The sequence below is a fragment of the Neodiprion lecontei genome, chromosome 2, assembly GCF_021901455.1.
Source record: "Neodiprion lecontei isolate iyNeoLeco1 chromosome 2, iyNeoLeco1.1, whole genome shotgun sequence".
In the NCBI taxonomy this organism is placed as follows: domain Eukaryota; kingdom Metazoa; phylum Arthropoda; class Insecta; order Hymenoptera; family Diprionidae; genus Neodiprion; species Neodiprion lecontei.
In genome coordinates this window covers 42323472-42340081 of record NC_060261.1, presented here as the reverse complement: position 1 = coordinate 42340081, position 16610 = coordinate 42323472, and the positions used below count along the sequence as shown (strand labels likewise).

At 42.8% G+C, this 16610-nt stretch overlaps 1 protein-coding gene across 6 annotated transcripts in view; it reads left to right on the top strand.

The window, feature by feature from the left end:
• LOC107222053 (homeobox protein homothorax) overlaps positions 1-16610 on the top strand; it is a 297335-nt gene that overhangs the window by 27728 nt on the left and 252997 nt on the right. For all 6 annotated transcript variants that reach the window (XM_046730451.1, XM_046730450.1, XM_046730449.1 and 3 more), the window contains 2 exons: positions 1665-1715; positions 15830-15880. In XM_046730451.1, the coding sequence (XP_046586407.1) occupies positions 1665-1715; positions 15830-15880 (102 nt within the window). The remainder of the gene's footprint in view (positions 1-1664; positions 1716-15829; positions 15881-16610) is intronic.

Sequence of the window (16610 nt, the reverse complement as noted above, 5' to 3'; positions counted from 1 at the left end):
CGAGTATCGGATCGCCGATTCAATCGTTTCGAAGAATAATCAATTTTTCTCTACTTCGCTTTACGCGTCGACACAAACACGTAAATTACACTAGATTTTCGGGTGTAAAAACCGTAACTGGTTGCTATTTCGACACGTGCAGGGTCACGCGTGCATGTTGGGGTACGTAGTTGTATCTAAACTAATTCAATATTTATACGATTCGTAATTACCATCTTGTCTATCTTCGTGTACGTATACCTACATACGTGTAACATGTTTATTAATGCTTGTACATTCGTCGCGTCGCGCCGTGAGGCACAGGTTAATTATACAAAATTGAGACGTTTTCGTCCTCGTCCTCATCCACATCTTCCTCCTCCTTTTTTTTTTTCCTCAAATTTTTCGCCGTCGTCGTAGTTTTCGGCAACAGAGTCTCATTGTCACGAGGTTTCATTTTCTCGTTGTCACCTGATAATCGAGCGAAGAAAAGCGACGTATACGTTTCTACCGCCGCCGCTTCTGCCGCTGCTGCTGCTGCTGCTGCTGCTCCAAGTATACACACGCACACACACAAACACGTATGAATATCCACATCTTGACGCGTTCGTGTCGAGATACATACATATGCTAAGACCGCGAGCAGGAATTGTCGACGTTATCACGATTATGATAATGCCGGTCGGTCGGTCGGATGTTTGTTTGTCTCTCTGTAACGCCCTGGTAACCGACGTCCTCCTCCTCGTCTTCACGTCTCTTGGCATACGTCGGCACACATTCCAACACCGGCGCACAGCTGACGATGACGATGACGATGAGGAGAGGCGGAGAGGAGGACGGCATGCAGCCGGCACAAGCCTTAATAAATGAGACAACTGCCCCTGTCCCCCTTTCCCCTCCACCCTCTTGTTTGTCCTCTTGGACAGGTCGCACGGGTGAAATGAGACGGCGAATTATTCGGCAAATCGCTGAGAACGAGAGCGAACAAGAAAGAAAGAAAGAACGAACGAACGAACGAACGAACATGTAACACGTGATTACTGCAAGCATGCGGTAGAAACGAATGTGAGAAAATTCGGATGTCAGATTAGATGCGGTGTCAAGAATTTGAGAAATGGTTTTATTGTTGGGACGTTCGAAGTTGATATATATTCTTGTTTTCCATACGAGTCGGTAACGTTTTGAGCTGTATATTTATATTTAGGTAAATTGTCGGAAAAACTTTGGAGAAATTTTACATTTATAGTACCTAGATAATTTTAAAGAATATATATATATAACGTTGTACCGTAATTATACAAATCTATTTTCATACAATCTTGAGACTGATCGTAAAAATTTCTTTAAAAAAAAAAACAAAAAAAAAAAAAACATAAAACAGTCGATCGGTGAGTAATATTTTAAACAATTATTCTTTTCAGTCCTTGGTGACAATTCTGTTCTTCGAGTATTCTTTTTCTTCTCAGATCTAAGATATTTTGAAACTGCAGTCCGTCAGGCAAAGAACCTCGACAAGTTTGGTTGTAATTTTTTTTTTTCACACGTATTTTGGCGGTTCCCACGACTTGTCGGCGATAATCTCATCACCCCGAGTATGTACGCGTAATCACGCATCGTGCTTGACGGTATTACGCATGCACGAGAAATTAATCAAACTCATTGTTTTCTCTTCTCGTTTGTTACAGATCAGACAAGAAAAACCTTACTACATAGCAGATCCGGAGGTCGACTCGTTGGTAAGTATTAGTTTATACGTCGCTACGCGTTGTTGGTCGTAAGGTGTTGGTAGCTTTATGTACCTTCTTCTCTAGTCGCCGGCGTATTTACATATACGAATACTGTTTGAACAATGTCATGCCTCCCTCGTTTCCTACCACAAAAGCATCCCACCAGCGGCCGCTATCTAATCTCTAAATTTCATCTGGCCCTGTACGTAGCGCCAGTGGCTATCGCCAGATCCTCCTTACTTCGTCTGTCCCAAAACGCGGTGAAAACCGGTGCCGGAAACACGTGAGGATTTTTCATTCGTCAGAAAATTCATTTGGAATTTTTGTTTACTCGCGTTTTCGCATATGATACGCAAAGTAGAAGAAAAAGGAGTCGAAATTCTTTCAGCTAAAAATTTTAATATTATCATTATGTACGAATTAAAGGAGAGGAAATTGTTCGCACGTATTGTAATGTAGGTGTTAAGTTGTTTTTTTTTTTTTTTGCTTTTTGTTTTATCTAGCGTTTCCTCAGCTCGTCGAATATTATTGTATATTAATTAGGATTGATATGTAATCGAGACACTCTCTCGCGGCTACACGCACTTCTTTTTTCCCCCCTTCTCTTATTTCTCTTCACGCCGTTTTTTCTTGCATGAAATAACCGGCGTGTGTATAATATAAATGTATATATACACAAGCTGCACAGGCTGCCATTATTAAACGAACGGCAGCAACGGTTGTTGTAACAACTGTTTTCACGGTGTTATACTCGTCGTCTATTCGTGACTATTCGCAAATATAACGTACATATAATGTAAAAAATTTGCCGATATTGAATACAGCCGTTTTCTTTAACTCACGCTCTTTTTAACTTTCGAATTTTTCCCTCGTTTGTACATGTGTAGAGAGCGATAAAACCGAAGAACGAAAGATGAAATGAAATAAAGGGAAAAAAAAAAAAAAAAAATTACAGGAAAGAGATTGAGAAGCGAAAAAGCTTTCTCGACTTTTCTTTACATATGTCGCGTCGTCTACTTCATATTATACGATTACACACTGTACATGGTGGTCGGTTCTGCAGCACGCATCCATAAGCTCTTTACCTTATACCTTATACCTTATACCTTATACACTCGCATTATGCGGTCTGCATTTTATAAATATCGGAGTAGGTACACACAGGCGTATTAACGAATGCAGGTATAAGGAAGACTCGCGTGCGCGTTGCAGAAAAACGTTATACGTTTATACGTCGAGCCGCGGAATTGGAAAGGATTTTCTGACGACTCCGCACGCGGAGTAACGACGTGTAATATCTTACATCTCGTCCGACACTCGGCTTGCTGCCGACCGATCAGCCGTAATGTTTTTTTTTGCCAATAATTCTTCCTTTTCCGTTTCTTCAAATACTAAATTTATACATCGTTTCTTTTAATTTCTTAATCTCCTTACTCGTTCTTCGAACACTTCGATACGACCGCAGTTGTAATAATAATTCTTTGTATATGCATATACCTATCAATGCTGTAAGAATACGAAAAGACAAGGAAGTAAAACGCGTTATTAAATCCCCTGGATATTAGAAATTTGCACGATACGTGTAGGTATATATATTTTGGACACGTGCAGAAATTTGATTAATATCACCGGAGAACGATCTGTACGATCGAGCGATAGCGCACAGTTTTGTTTGAATCAATAAAACGCGTTTCTTTCGTCGTCGCAATTTTTTTTTTCCACAATGCGGGTGTACGTACAGGTACGTAAACTCATTGAACCCCGTTGGATATCGAAATCCGCGAACGACGAATGTGCAGGCAATTTCATAACGTGACGTACAAGTTGCTTTTTTCACGTCGGGCGTTCGTTTAATCTCACAATTTTTCTAAACCGTGTATTCCTCATCATTGTTTTTCCTTATACCTTATACTACCGAACGGTTATCCTACCACCGATCTATATGCATAATAAATTTCAAATTTTTATAATGCGAATAATGAGGAATGAAGAACTAAAGCTAAAGCGTATAGTTTGCAGTTCCGTGAAAAATAATAAATAATTAACAAAGAAAAAACGCTTCTCTTTCGTTATTTCAACATTAATCGTTAGCCCAGTTTGCTTTTCAATCTGTGAAAATGAATTTAAAAAAAATTGCGGGACCGGTTCGAGGGTTAAAATCGGTTTCGAGTCACGCAGCTTCCCTCTTCCACCAATCATCGATCCGACCTTGCCTCGTTCTTCTTCCGGTTCACGGAGAAGTTACGCGGCTACGCTGACGTTGGCGCACCCTTGCAGCATCCTGCAGATTCCATCGAATTGTTCGCTCGCGTCGAAGCGTCACGTTTGTTATTTATATTCGTTACACATACGGACGAACGTGGGGCTTTTGGCTGCAGGGAATAATTCCGAATAATTACACGTGTGCACGATGCGAGAAGTGCATGCGGACGAACGCGTTGCATACATACATTCGTACATAAACGCACGCTCAAGTAGTATAATAGTCGTCCGCCCGGGTTCCTCCGGCCCCTAAACCAGCCGATGGGGCCCCTCGTCACCGTAAATCGCAGACAATGTTGGGTACCCGTCGCCCCTTGACCTTGACTGCAGGGAACGACTAAACATTCACCACGTCGCGTCACGGAAGCGGGGATGCACGCATATGCAGCTCTACCCTTAGAAACGATACGTATAATTTCGGCTCGCAGGAAACTCCGGAGTGTTTGGTGCGTGATGCGGTTTATTTTTATTTTTATTTTAAGGGATTGGAGGGGGAGGCAGGGGGGGAGGCGGTGTGCACAAGTCGCGTATGTTTTTCCATTTAAATACATAAACGAGGCCGAGATCTTGTTCTCAAATGACGATTTCACTCTTTAGTCGTTCGCAGCTTTGGTATAAACGTACTTTTCTCTCTCTCTTTCACTATCTCGACGCTTCCCTCGGTCGGTCATAGTTCCAGTATCCAGTTTCGCGCATCGCGACGACACCCTTAAAGCTGGCTTCGACAATGGCAAAAGTTTGGCTGAAGGGTGAAGCGCGGAGCGGTGGAGGGGGCCCATTCATCCCCCCCCCCCCCCTAAAATCACGTTGGTACCCCCGATCCATCCCCCCTCCCCCGGCCCCAATACTCTCCCCAACGCCGGCTTCACGTCTTCCGAATCTAATTTCTGACTGAAAGTGATCGCCGCGAAGCGGACCATTAATTAGACGCGCTCCGGTAACTTCGATTCAGCCTTTACTCCGACGGCTGCTGCTGCTGCAGCGTGTGTTGCTCTTGCTCTTGCTCTTGCTCTTGCTCTTTGCTCTTGTTGTCGACGCTGTCGATGGGCAGCTCTTGGCGGGCAAGCTTTGTTACGGAACCGACGTTGTCATACGGTGCGTGGGTGGAACGGAGCGTGGTTATCGTCGGTTACATGTATATCGGGTTGGAACCGTGTGTGCCTGTTGTGTAATTGTTGTTTGTCGTTCGGAGAGAACGGTGTAGCTTTTCAACGGCACAGATTGGTATTTAATTACGTATTGAAGGCAGCGCGGCGGGTTGTTATCACGCTTATTACGCTTTTTCTCATACATACGTACTGCACATACTTTATCTACCCATCTACCTATGTATGTATCTAGCCGTGTCGTACCTTGTAGCTTCTGGCAGCTTGATCCGCAGGATGGGCTAGACCTGAACGATCTTTCGCTTGTATCCACGATTCAAACGAGAAAGTCTATTTATACTTGTCAAGGACGTAACGAGGAACGAAGAAATATAAAAGAAAAACCAAAAAAATTGAACCGTACCGACGGATGAAAAAATTCATGCGATTACATTTACCTATACTTATCTGTAATAAAACGTATTACAAAAATCGCGGAAAAAGTGAAAGAGAATGGATGAATAAAGAAGGCGGCGTGCGGTAGTTACAGATCGTACAGATCGAACGATAACTCCGACAATCGGACCGGCATTCGACTCGCCGAGAGTGTGTATTAATTTCAATTGCAAATTAGTTGTATTATGTAATTATTCACCTACATCGCGGTGCGTAACTCGAGACATTGTATATAAGTGGTTCATTTATGAATCGCGTTTATACGCATATATCGCTATCGCACGACGATGCAGGTATCTACGTTGCACGCAGCTGCAGGTGCAGTGTTAATTTTTTTCCTCGTCTTTGGATATTTCCACACTTCGTAGTCACGTGTTATACGCGAGTTTGAGGTTAAACCGTGTCGACTTTGTGCCTTTTTGCTGCTGCTGCTGGTTGTGTTGCAAGGTGCGCGTAAAACGAAGCAGATGTGCCGTACTGACGGAAAGGAAACAATACGATACATACCTTGACGATGATAAAACGACAGGCTCTTGAGCGATCGCTTCCGTTTAATCTTGAGATCGCTGCTGGGAAATCAGGTTCAGGTTTGCTCTTGTTTTTATTCGAAAACTCGAGTCATCCTGCGGATTGACGTAAACGTCCTTACGTTATTATACCTGCAGCCGTGTCATTGATGAAGATTCTTCTTTCGTGTCAAGGTGTACATAAAAAAAATTATGATTAGCGTAGTTACGGAAAGTTTTAAAATTTTTTTGATCGACAAACGTCTAAGCCGGAAGTTTGTTGAGGTATATATATAAATATGTATATGCGTGCGTGTGTCTGTGATAACAACGTGCGGTGGAGGTGAGCGACATCTCGAGAGTCGCGGTGATTCATTCACCGTTTGAATAACCTTCGAACTTTGGAGGATGGTTAGCGTAGCCCGAGATATGCATAAATTTATTAGCGGCGATGCTGCGGTCGTTCCGCTTTGCGGTGGTACGTAGGCGGACGGATATGCACAATTTTTTGCCACAATTCGTAATCGTAAACGGTAAGGCAGGCCCCGCGCGTTCTCTACGGGTCGCCAAAGTGTTGCGGAGGGTAATAAAGTAAAACCGAGAATTCCGGACGAAGTAAAACGCGTCTCAGGCACAAGACGGGGGAATTGTCAAGGGGGTCGAGGTTCGTTAGACACGTGAGATACTGCTGTGAGCGGGCATTTCTTTTTTCTACTTCTATCCCGACAGTCAATAATAGAATTGGAAAAAAAAATAATGAAAGCTTTAAGATAAAAAGAAAATAACAAACGGATTTAAGTAATAAATTCCGGGAAATGAATCGATGCAAAAAAGTGCCGACTTGACTTTTTTTTTTTTACCTTTTAAGCTTTACTTCCTCTCTTTGATGGAAAAACATCGAGCTTTAATTCCAGTAATTGGAGAAAAAAGCTCTCGCGACCTTTTGGACCTTTTATATGTGTGTATATATTTATATATAAAACTTGCCTACGTTTTTCACCCACGCCTTGCACGCGGTTTGCAAACGTAAACGTACAACACGCGTGTCCTGTATTATTATTGTTGTTGTTGCTATTATTATTATTATTATTATTATTATTATTGTTATTATTATTATTACATACGTATAGCTCGCGCCTACGCGCGTTTTTTACAATATTATGCATTACACGTATACGCAGGAAGAAAGACACGCGAATGATAAAAAGCAGCGAGGACCTCGCGTCGCTGTAATTTTATGTGAATGCAAAATCGTTACGGTATAAAGAGCTGCTGCTATACGGCTATACGGCTATACGGCTATACGGTTATACCCAACGTGTATACCTACGTATGCTTCTCCTCCAGAGACGCTGGACCACCGGAGTCGCCGATGACCGAGAGTCGTCGCCGCGTCGCAGAGCTTGCCGGTTTTACTCTTGACGTACCGCTGACAATAAGAATCCTTGTTATATTCACCTTTTATCTGAATGTAAGTCGCTTTGTTCCTAACTCGGGATAAAATTGATGTACGGGTGTCGCGGATATCTAGTGCGGTAGGTATTTGTCGCACGCACGATGCAACTTGTATCGGAAATTTAACGCGATATGGTCAAGAGAGGCAATTTAACACAGTCTCCAATTATATTCTTCAATTTTCTGTCGGTATCAAAAAATATCGTCGTTTATTAAAAAATGAAATTTCATTTTTTAACTGTAACCGGAGAATTTGGTAATCATGTGTTGCTATTATTTTTACACGGAATAATTTGTACTATATTTTCTTCAGCTGTTTATCATTTTCAGTGGTATTACAAAGTTGGTGGAAAAATTCAATGCCATGAAACAGATTGAATACAAGTTTCAATTGTAACAATATTGCAACATTACTTCGGTGTAAATTTTTTTCGTAACTATGATAAACAAAAAATGAAATTTTTCGTCACATTGTCAGTAGAGGTCAAGATTCGGGGAACAAATAGAGAAGAGTTATTTATTTTTTTTGTTTTTTTGTCACCAAGGGGTTAGGTGGCGAACCCTTGGAGCAGGGTCGCAACAAAGTGACAAAAATGAAGGCAGCCCCAACCGAAACTGGTGTATTCATAAACGAGAATTTTTCTCTCCAAGGCGCTACTTATAATGGGAAGTAATTTTTAAAACTACGACGCCTTTACTGCCTCGCCTCGAGGTCAGGTTGTGCTTGTCCCCGCATCTACACTATACGCGTACACACAATGACGTGCACCATGAACGAAAGCACCATCGGCATCGGCATCGGCTAAGCAAGCGTCGCTTTGCGAGACCGGCGTCGCGTCGCCTTGCGTCGGGTTTATGTCCCCGAGAGAAAAAAAGAGCCTTGCCTACCTCTTTTTGGGCTTGTTATCCCGCTCGTTAAAACGTTAATGTCCCCGAAAATATTCGCAAAAATGCAGGTGCAGTAAAACAGCGAGGACCTTTCTCCCTCCGCCTGCGTTAAGGCCCCAAAACGACGCGACCACACCGGCTGCGCGTGTCCCTCTCTCTCTCTCTTTTTCTCTCCCGATCTTGCTCTCGATTCGGAATTCCCGAAACAACGAGAAGAAGAAGAAGAAGAAGAATATTAATAAGAAGGAAAAAAATAACGCCACGGCTTTTTCTGGATGAGAGTATAATTTTTCCTGGTTTGCTGCTTTTTCGTTTTCTTGGTTTCGTTTCGTATCGTTTTCTTTTATTTTTTTTTTATTTCTTCTCTTCTTGCTTCTCTCACCCCGGGGATCTCCGCGACTATAAATCTCCGGCTATTAAGACGCATGCGGTTTGATGGCTCGTGCCTCGTTGCGCTATCGTATTATTACGACTCGAGAGGAGCTTCGCTGCACCGCATCGTGTGCAGCAAAGTCAGTCTCGACTGTCTTTCGACTCGAGTCAGCCTTGTTCAGCTCAGGTATACGTATACCGACAGGACTCAACCCTTCTACCTACCCGCCTGCCTCACTTCTTCGTACCCCGATACGACCGCGTTCTAACGATAAGTGCCAAATCTTCGCTTGTATTTCTACGTAAGATTTACGCTCACGTGCGACAAAATGATGTATCGTAAAAAATCACACTTTATTGGTGTAGAGTTAAACGTGTATCACTTTTTCACTCTCGCGCCTTTGTTATATACGACGTTAATACCTTAAATGTTTCTCTGATATGTGTTTCCGTGTCCATGTGTTATTTCATCACGTAATCAGCAGCGGCGCGAGTCGGGGTAATGCACAGTTACGAAATTCAGTTGCCGCAGGTCAGGAAGTATTTTATCGATGCTTTTCTGTACAATTAGGACTGAAATTATTATTGCTGTTTAATCGGAGAAAAGTCGGACAATTGTTTGAAATACTATTTTTTTTTTTTTTTTTACTTTCGACGGACTAATCGTGACCTTTGTACGATACCTAGGATATATCGTTTTTACACACGTTAATATAATTTATCTAACGGTGAGGTATGTGCACGCGTGTAATGTTAGCTTACCTGTAGGTGCATTAAATTTTTTTTACGAGAGTTTGAAGAGAGCGAACCCCTTGTGCTGGTGCACGGTGTGGTGGACAGTTACACCGCAGCAACGATGGCAAGGAGGAAAAGCAGTCTTTGCTGGTTATACGAATGTTTTTATGCGTCTACTATTTACTTAGATAACGCGAGCATTGCCCCACACTTCTCTCTCTCTCTCTCTCTTTCTCTCTCCCTCTTTTAGGTATCTCGTTGAGAGAGAGAGAGAGAGTAAGTGAGAGGGAAAGCGAAAAAGTGACGGATAAAATTATGTCCGTTTACGTTAATTGTATAATAAAAAAAAAAAAAAAAAAAGGTAGAAAATTCGAAAAAAGTAAAGGAAAGGAGGAGTAGGGAAAAAGAAAAAGATGGGAGAAGAATTATTCCGGTTATACCGAATGCAAGATTGAGCTGTGAGACGTATACATATACACACGCATACATACATACATGTATGTATAATGTAAATTATTCGACATTGATTTAACACACGCAAACTGACGACGTTGAGATAATTCTATTCCCCTTTTTGTTTTACAAATATTTATTTTCATTTCATTCAATTCTATTACGTTACAGATTCTCTTTTTTTTTTTTTTTTAGTCGATCGTCCGTTCGAAAATAATTTTGCAACAGGCTCAAACGGGGCGAGATGAATGTATGTGTATGTGCGTAAAGCAAAGATGGATATTATCGTTGGGAATTTTAAAAACCCTCTGGCAGCTTTAACACGTGCGTCATCATCGTTGCCGCGGTCTTAAATTATTAGAGTAAAACGAAGAAGATGAAGAAAGAACAAGCACGAAATCCTACAAACCTTAAAGAATCAGGCATGCCAAACGTGAGAAAGACTCGAAACGGACGGAAAGAATTGTTTGCATTGCTGTTATATATTTTTTTTTTTTCATCCTCCCCTCCCCTCTTGCCTTGCTCAATTTTCATTCGGTTTCACTTAAAGAACGTCCCGTCAACAATATTGTCGTCAAATTTCACGAGTTTATCCTCTAATAATTACACTCCCGCAGGTTTGCTCTCCGCTGCAAGAACGAGCAGCAGGCCTGCGACGACAATAGATGTCCGGCCTATGAGGGAGACGCGTGTGTGCTTAGCGCAGTCTGGGTTCCTCCTCCCGTCCCTCCCTTCGCCCCCTTTCCTCATTCCCTCGTTCCCTCTTTCCCTCTTTCCCTCTTTCCTATTCCACGGTTCGGAGCGCGCTGAGTGTTTGCCGTACATAAGTATCGCACTGTTTAACAATATTTAAACATTGTCGTCCGAGTGTCGTCGGGGGTGGCAGGGCAGCCGCAGATAAACCACCGTTTGCTTACTCAGCCCTCCGCCTGCCATAACACCAGCTTCCTTCTTTACCTTGTGCTCCTTCGCTTGCCGTATTATAATATGTGCCGAGGAGGCCCCGCCGCAGCCTCGTTCTTAAACTCCGTCTCCGTCTCCGTTGCTCCCTGCGTGTCTCTTTGTCTCTCTTCGTGTTTGTGTTTGCGTTCGCGTTCGCGTTTGCGTGCGGCAATGCCGCGGAACCCGACCGTCCGGCTCCTGCGGGATGCAGGGAGGAGAGGGCCCTGTCGGTCAGTCGGTCGCGAACGAAAGCAAAAAGAAAAAAAAAAAAAAAGAGGATGAGAATGAGAAAAAACAAATAAATAAATAAATAAACAAAAAAGTAAAAAAAGTTTAATGATAACAGAAAAAAACAACGACAAGGAGGAATTCAGAAGAAAAGTAAACAAAACAGAATAGGAAACGAGAAGAAAGTAAACGGACGTTATTAGCAGTGATAATAACGATACGGTACCTGTGGAAACAGGGGAGGAGCTCACAGTTTATACACTAAACGTTATGTTGTACAGTTTTCATATTCTTGCGTGTCGTCTATTCGTGACATATTCTTCATATTATACGTGGATGAAATATTTTCTTTTTTTTTTTCTTTCTTTCTTTCTTATCGACATATTATACAATAACAAAGACATCGTATTATCGCAGTGTCATTGCTGTCGGTATCTTGAGACGAGGACAAATGCAATTTTAAAAAATTTGCTAACCTAGAAATTTTACGGACGATGTAATATTGGGTTGAAAATTATCGACTGGGAGTGAATCGAAGGGGAGAGACGAGGAGAAGGAAGATAAGGAGAAGGATCGACGTGTGAAACATTCATTACACGTTACCGCGGCGTGCTGCACGGGGACGAGATGATCAGAGGCGCCATAAATCACGACCATCCCATTGAAAAGCGTATACTGCATGTATACCGTATGCATTAATATATATCTATATTTAACCACGCGATTCGTTCATCGTCCTCCTCGTGTGGCATTATCGTACAGCGAGAGTAATACAATTAACGGTCATTCGTTAACCTGCCTGCTCTTTCCTCAATTCCGTCGTCGGTGTGTTGGGGGGGGGTTTGTATTCTAATTTTTAAAAGTTCTTTTCAATTTCTCCATTCTCTTTCACTTTCTCGCGGCAGTTTATCGTTTATATATAGTCACGTACAGCTGCCGCAGCGATTTAAGCGGGAAACCGCGCACGCACATTCGCAGCAACGTTTTCAACGCAATCCGTTCACGGCTGCGGCGATTTAGGTAGAAAAGTGTATGTAACGCGCGCGTATATAATTCGCAACGTTTTCGCCGCTATGTCCGCTGGTGCGGTGCAGTGCCGGACGTTGAAACGCGGCATGCTTGCCATGCTACTGGGAAGCTAAATAGATCGGCTATCTATGCGTAAGTTTATTACGGTCATTAACGACTCGGTGCGTCTTGCGCGCTACGCAACTTTACCCACTTATATATTATTATTGTTGTACTTACTCGGCTAGCGGGTTTCGTCAAGATCACCTTTTATTCGAGGCAGCAGAAGGAAACTCTCGCCGCTTCGGCTTCACCCCCGTTTTTTTTACATACACGTTAATACATACGTAAACGTGCTTACACCGTACGACCTGAACGGCGCTCCCTTTAATCAAGAGGAAGACGTTAATTAACCGACGCGAGAGACCGAATGCTAACTAGCCTCTGCACCGCGGTACCTCTCGCTCTCTCTCTCTCTCTCTCTCGATAACAATTTATTTTCGCGCCAGACACTGCTGCAGCTACTACGTACCTTATTTTTCATCGCTAACCCCCCTTTTCTCCACGTATTCGTACCCGCGTTTCGCACACGAACGATTGATACTTACTCGCGCAACGTTAACGTGCAATAATTTCGCTGCCCCGCCATGCCGGTGAGAAAACGAGAAGTTGAAAACACGAAGGTAAACGCAATTGATTCAATTTAAAGAACCTCGTTTCAGCGTGTTTTACCAGCGTATTTCGAAATATTGATCATTTTTATCTACCTACATGTATAAATAAAGGACCTTAACAGGCCTCTGAGCTTTTGCCCTAGAACCTTAACGGGACGGGGGTGAAACAACACCCCGAGCGAATTTAAATTTCTCGTTTTCGTTTTACAAAAAAAAAAAGAAAAAAAGAAAAGAACGAAAAGAATGACGTCACCGTTCTAGGATTAATATAGTGTATAAGTCTGTATACGTAACAACATGTGATGTGGCAATTATGTTTATTGTACAAGTTCGATTATACGTACGCGAATGTCACCTGCAGCATGTTGGACACCGACGCATATCGACCGAAAAATAATCTATGCGCACATGCAATACGATCCGTCTGTATACATATGTACGTATGTATCCACGGATGTGTTGTGTATCGGTAGGTGTGTATGTAAAAAAAAGTACGTCCACGCAGTGTCTTTGTATATCATTATACGCGTCTTCCTCCCCTATCCTCGATTTTTCTCTCTTCGTTAATTAATGCCACGTGACGAATGTGCGCGCTGTTGTCTATGACGTGTGACGTATGACGTACGACGATGCTGCCCGACGTAAATGTACTATAATAACGACTTACTCGGCGCGCGCCTACCAAAATGAAGCTAAAACGAAACGATATGAGAGAGCTTGAGAACGAGTGACCCCGACGCCGTGATTACATCGCACTCTTCACTCTCCACGTGCGGTATATACATGTTTAATTATATGTGTGTGTGTGTGTGTGTGTTAAGGATGCTGCGCAGGAGAGGAGTGTGTGTGTGTGAGAGAGAGAGAGAGAGAGAAAAAGTGTGAGACGCCTTCGAGACGACTTGTGAGAGCACCGCGCATAGAGGACACATTGTGCCGCCGAGAGACGTGGCTCGCGGTGTAAAAAACTAAAGAACCGCGCACCGTAGAGGCGAGATCCGTACGTCGACGAAGTAGCTTATGCGCGGCGAACCGAGGTGGAGAAAACGATGCCGAGATTCACTCCCCTAATTCGCATAACGCGATCGACTGTTCGTTGCTGTTGCAGGGATTCGGCGACACTGTAACGTCTCCGCAGCGGATACCAGCGGAAGAGCGAACGAGTGAAAGAGACGAAGATAGAGAAAGAGCAACAGCGAGAGGGCGACTCGCATTATCAGGTAGCAGGAATCATAATGGGCCATAATTGCATAAATATAACGTTAATTAACAATTAAGATTGCTGTTTTGCCTAATTGAAAGATGGCGGGTCCGCGGGTCTGTAACAACGATGACTCCCATAGGGAGGGGGTGAAATTAAGCGAAGCGAAATGGAAGGAAGCAAGGCTCTCTTCTCCTCTCCTCGCCTCCCCCCACCTTTCCCTGCACCTACACCTTTTCGCCGCAGATCTGCAAATCGGAAAATTATGCAGCTGAATGCCGCACGGCGGTTTATAGTTAGGTTTAGGTGCCGGTTCCCCCTGCCGATTCAACGCCGTACCTCCAGCCTATCGCAATCGCGCTCCCGCCGACCGGAGGGGCATTATTTACCTTTATCGCAATACCAACAACTAATTATTATTACGCTCCGCGGTGCTACTTGTTGCCTCGAGTCTTTTACACCCCGTGTTTCATGGGTGCATGCGTTCATCGGTATCCGTGCGAATGGTTGTAGGTGCAGCGTGCATGCGCGCGTGTAACGAAAACCCTTTTTCTTTCTTTTTATATAACCAACTATTTTTTATTCATACGGTATATTGTAATTTGGATTACAACCGTAAGCGTATAAAAATCACACACGCCACGAATCTGCAGTACCTAAATGTATGTATGTGTGTGTGTATATATATATATTCATTATTACTAGTTATTTTCACTAGTACTACGTTCTGCCACGAATGTGTACCTTGTCTTGTTATATTTATTATTTTTATTTTTATTTTTATATCACACTATTGCAAAACTTGTAGAACGTAATTAGCATGGCTGGGGAAAAGTTTCGATTGGAGATTATTGCCGACAATTACTTGTGTGTACACAGTATTGATTTGAATAATTCAGTTTTACTTATAGGTATGTAATTATACATGGTTCGTTGAATTTGAAACTTGATACTTGATTCGTGTTACATTTTATAGCTATATATTGCTGTACGTGTATACCAATTTATTCTCGTCGTAGCGATATTTTGTCTTAATTAAGAAATTAGTACGTACTACGATATCAAGCTGCGTACAGTATTAATTATCGGATAAAAAAAAATGTATATTCTTCTTGCGTCCAGAGATATAGAAGTCATACCTGGTATTATGTACATAAAAAAAAAATTGCAAAATTGTGTAAAAAATCGAACGTCTTTGCCTAGCTCGAGAAAATAAAACCTCGTCTCTTTCTTCAATCTCGACCATCGATATTTATTACTTATAGATTTGTCGTAGATCCACGGATCTTCCGGTATCGCGGTATCGGACAAGCGAGTCACCCGTCGCATAATAATTTTCAGTTTATAACCGATGTATCCGGCACGCGCATCTCTTCTTACCGCTGGGCAGTAATTGGCATGATTTGGGACGAGGCGTTCGGCGTTCTCTGCAGAGCCGTTTCTGCATCGCGCTGCGGTGGCTGCAGAGCGTCAGCCATCGGAGATTGGCATTCCTCGCGCGAGAATTCAGATACAGGCAATTAGCGAATGCAAATGCAATTAATTCCCGTTAATCCACCCGGCGGGAAGCGAGGCTTGAACGAACATTCCCTCATATGCCACCGTAATCTGTATAATACATGTATTATTACAATTAAACGTATACGCCGGGCGACGTAGCTGAAAACTGTACGAAAAATTATAGTAACAAGATTATTGCAACTCGTCTACGATGTGTGTATAATATTCCGACGATCGTACCTCGCCGACAAGTTTTTCTCAAGCCAATGTCTCGAGTTTCGTGATTTTTCCTTCTCGTGTTTATTATTCAACGCCTACGATCACTTTTTTGCTAATCAAATTTCTTTTTTCTGTCTTGCAGATGGTTCAGGCGATCCAAGTCCTCCGGTTTCACCTCCTCGAGCTTGAAAAGGTGAGTTTCTCTCGGGTGTTTTTTTCCAACGTTCTTCTCATCGTTTCTTTCTGTCCATATGATCCGTCTTTGAGTTTCTTTATTTTTCTTTCTTGTTTCCCTCTTCATTCATTCCCTTGTCGTTGACGATACGAACCACGACTCGTAATCATATCTCGCCATTTGATCGGAATCTTTGAGAGCGTCCCCAGCTGCTGCAGGCAACGTTTGAATATTTAAACAGAAATACGGTATATAGACAACTACTGCACACGGAACGAAGCGAGGTTTCGCCGCGTTTTCTACACTCTCGTTCTGTCACGCCCTTGTCCTTTTGGGAGCAATTAAAAGTTTGAAGAAGAGGACGGAGGTCGGTGACCTTTTACGGTAGGCACCGTTCTTGCAGAGCTTGGAGACTATCGGGCTTATGGAGTCGTTCTTGTACGTGCAGACGGGCCTCGATTCGTGTACGAGAGAAAGAGGAACGGAGAAGAGAGGGGAGGAGAAAGAGAAAGAGAAAGAGAAAGAGAAAGAGAAAGAGAGAATTACGATTATCGCCGGTGAATATCTGAAGTGACTATGCCTACGTAGCATGACGAGAGGTTGAATTTACAACCGCATCAACGTGAATTAGCTTCTTATACCTGATCCTGCCTCCTTTACTGCCGTGCCGCTGTATATCTCAACAAGATACTATGTATACCATTTATATAATACGTATACATATACATACGCATATTCGCTGACGTGA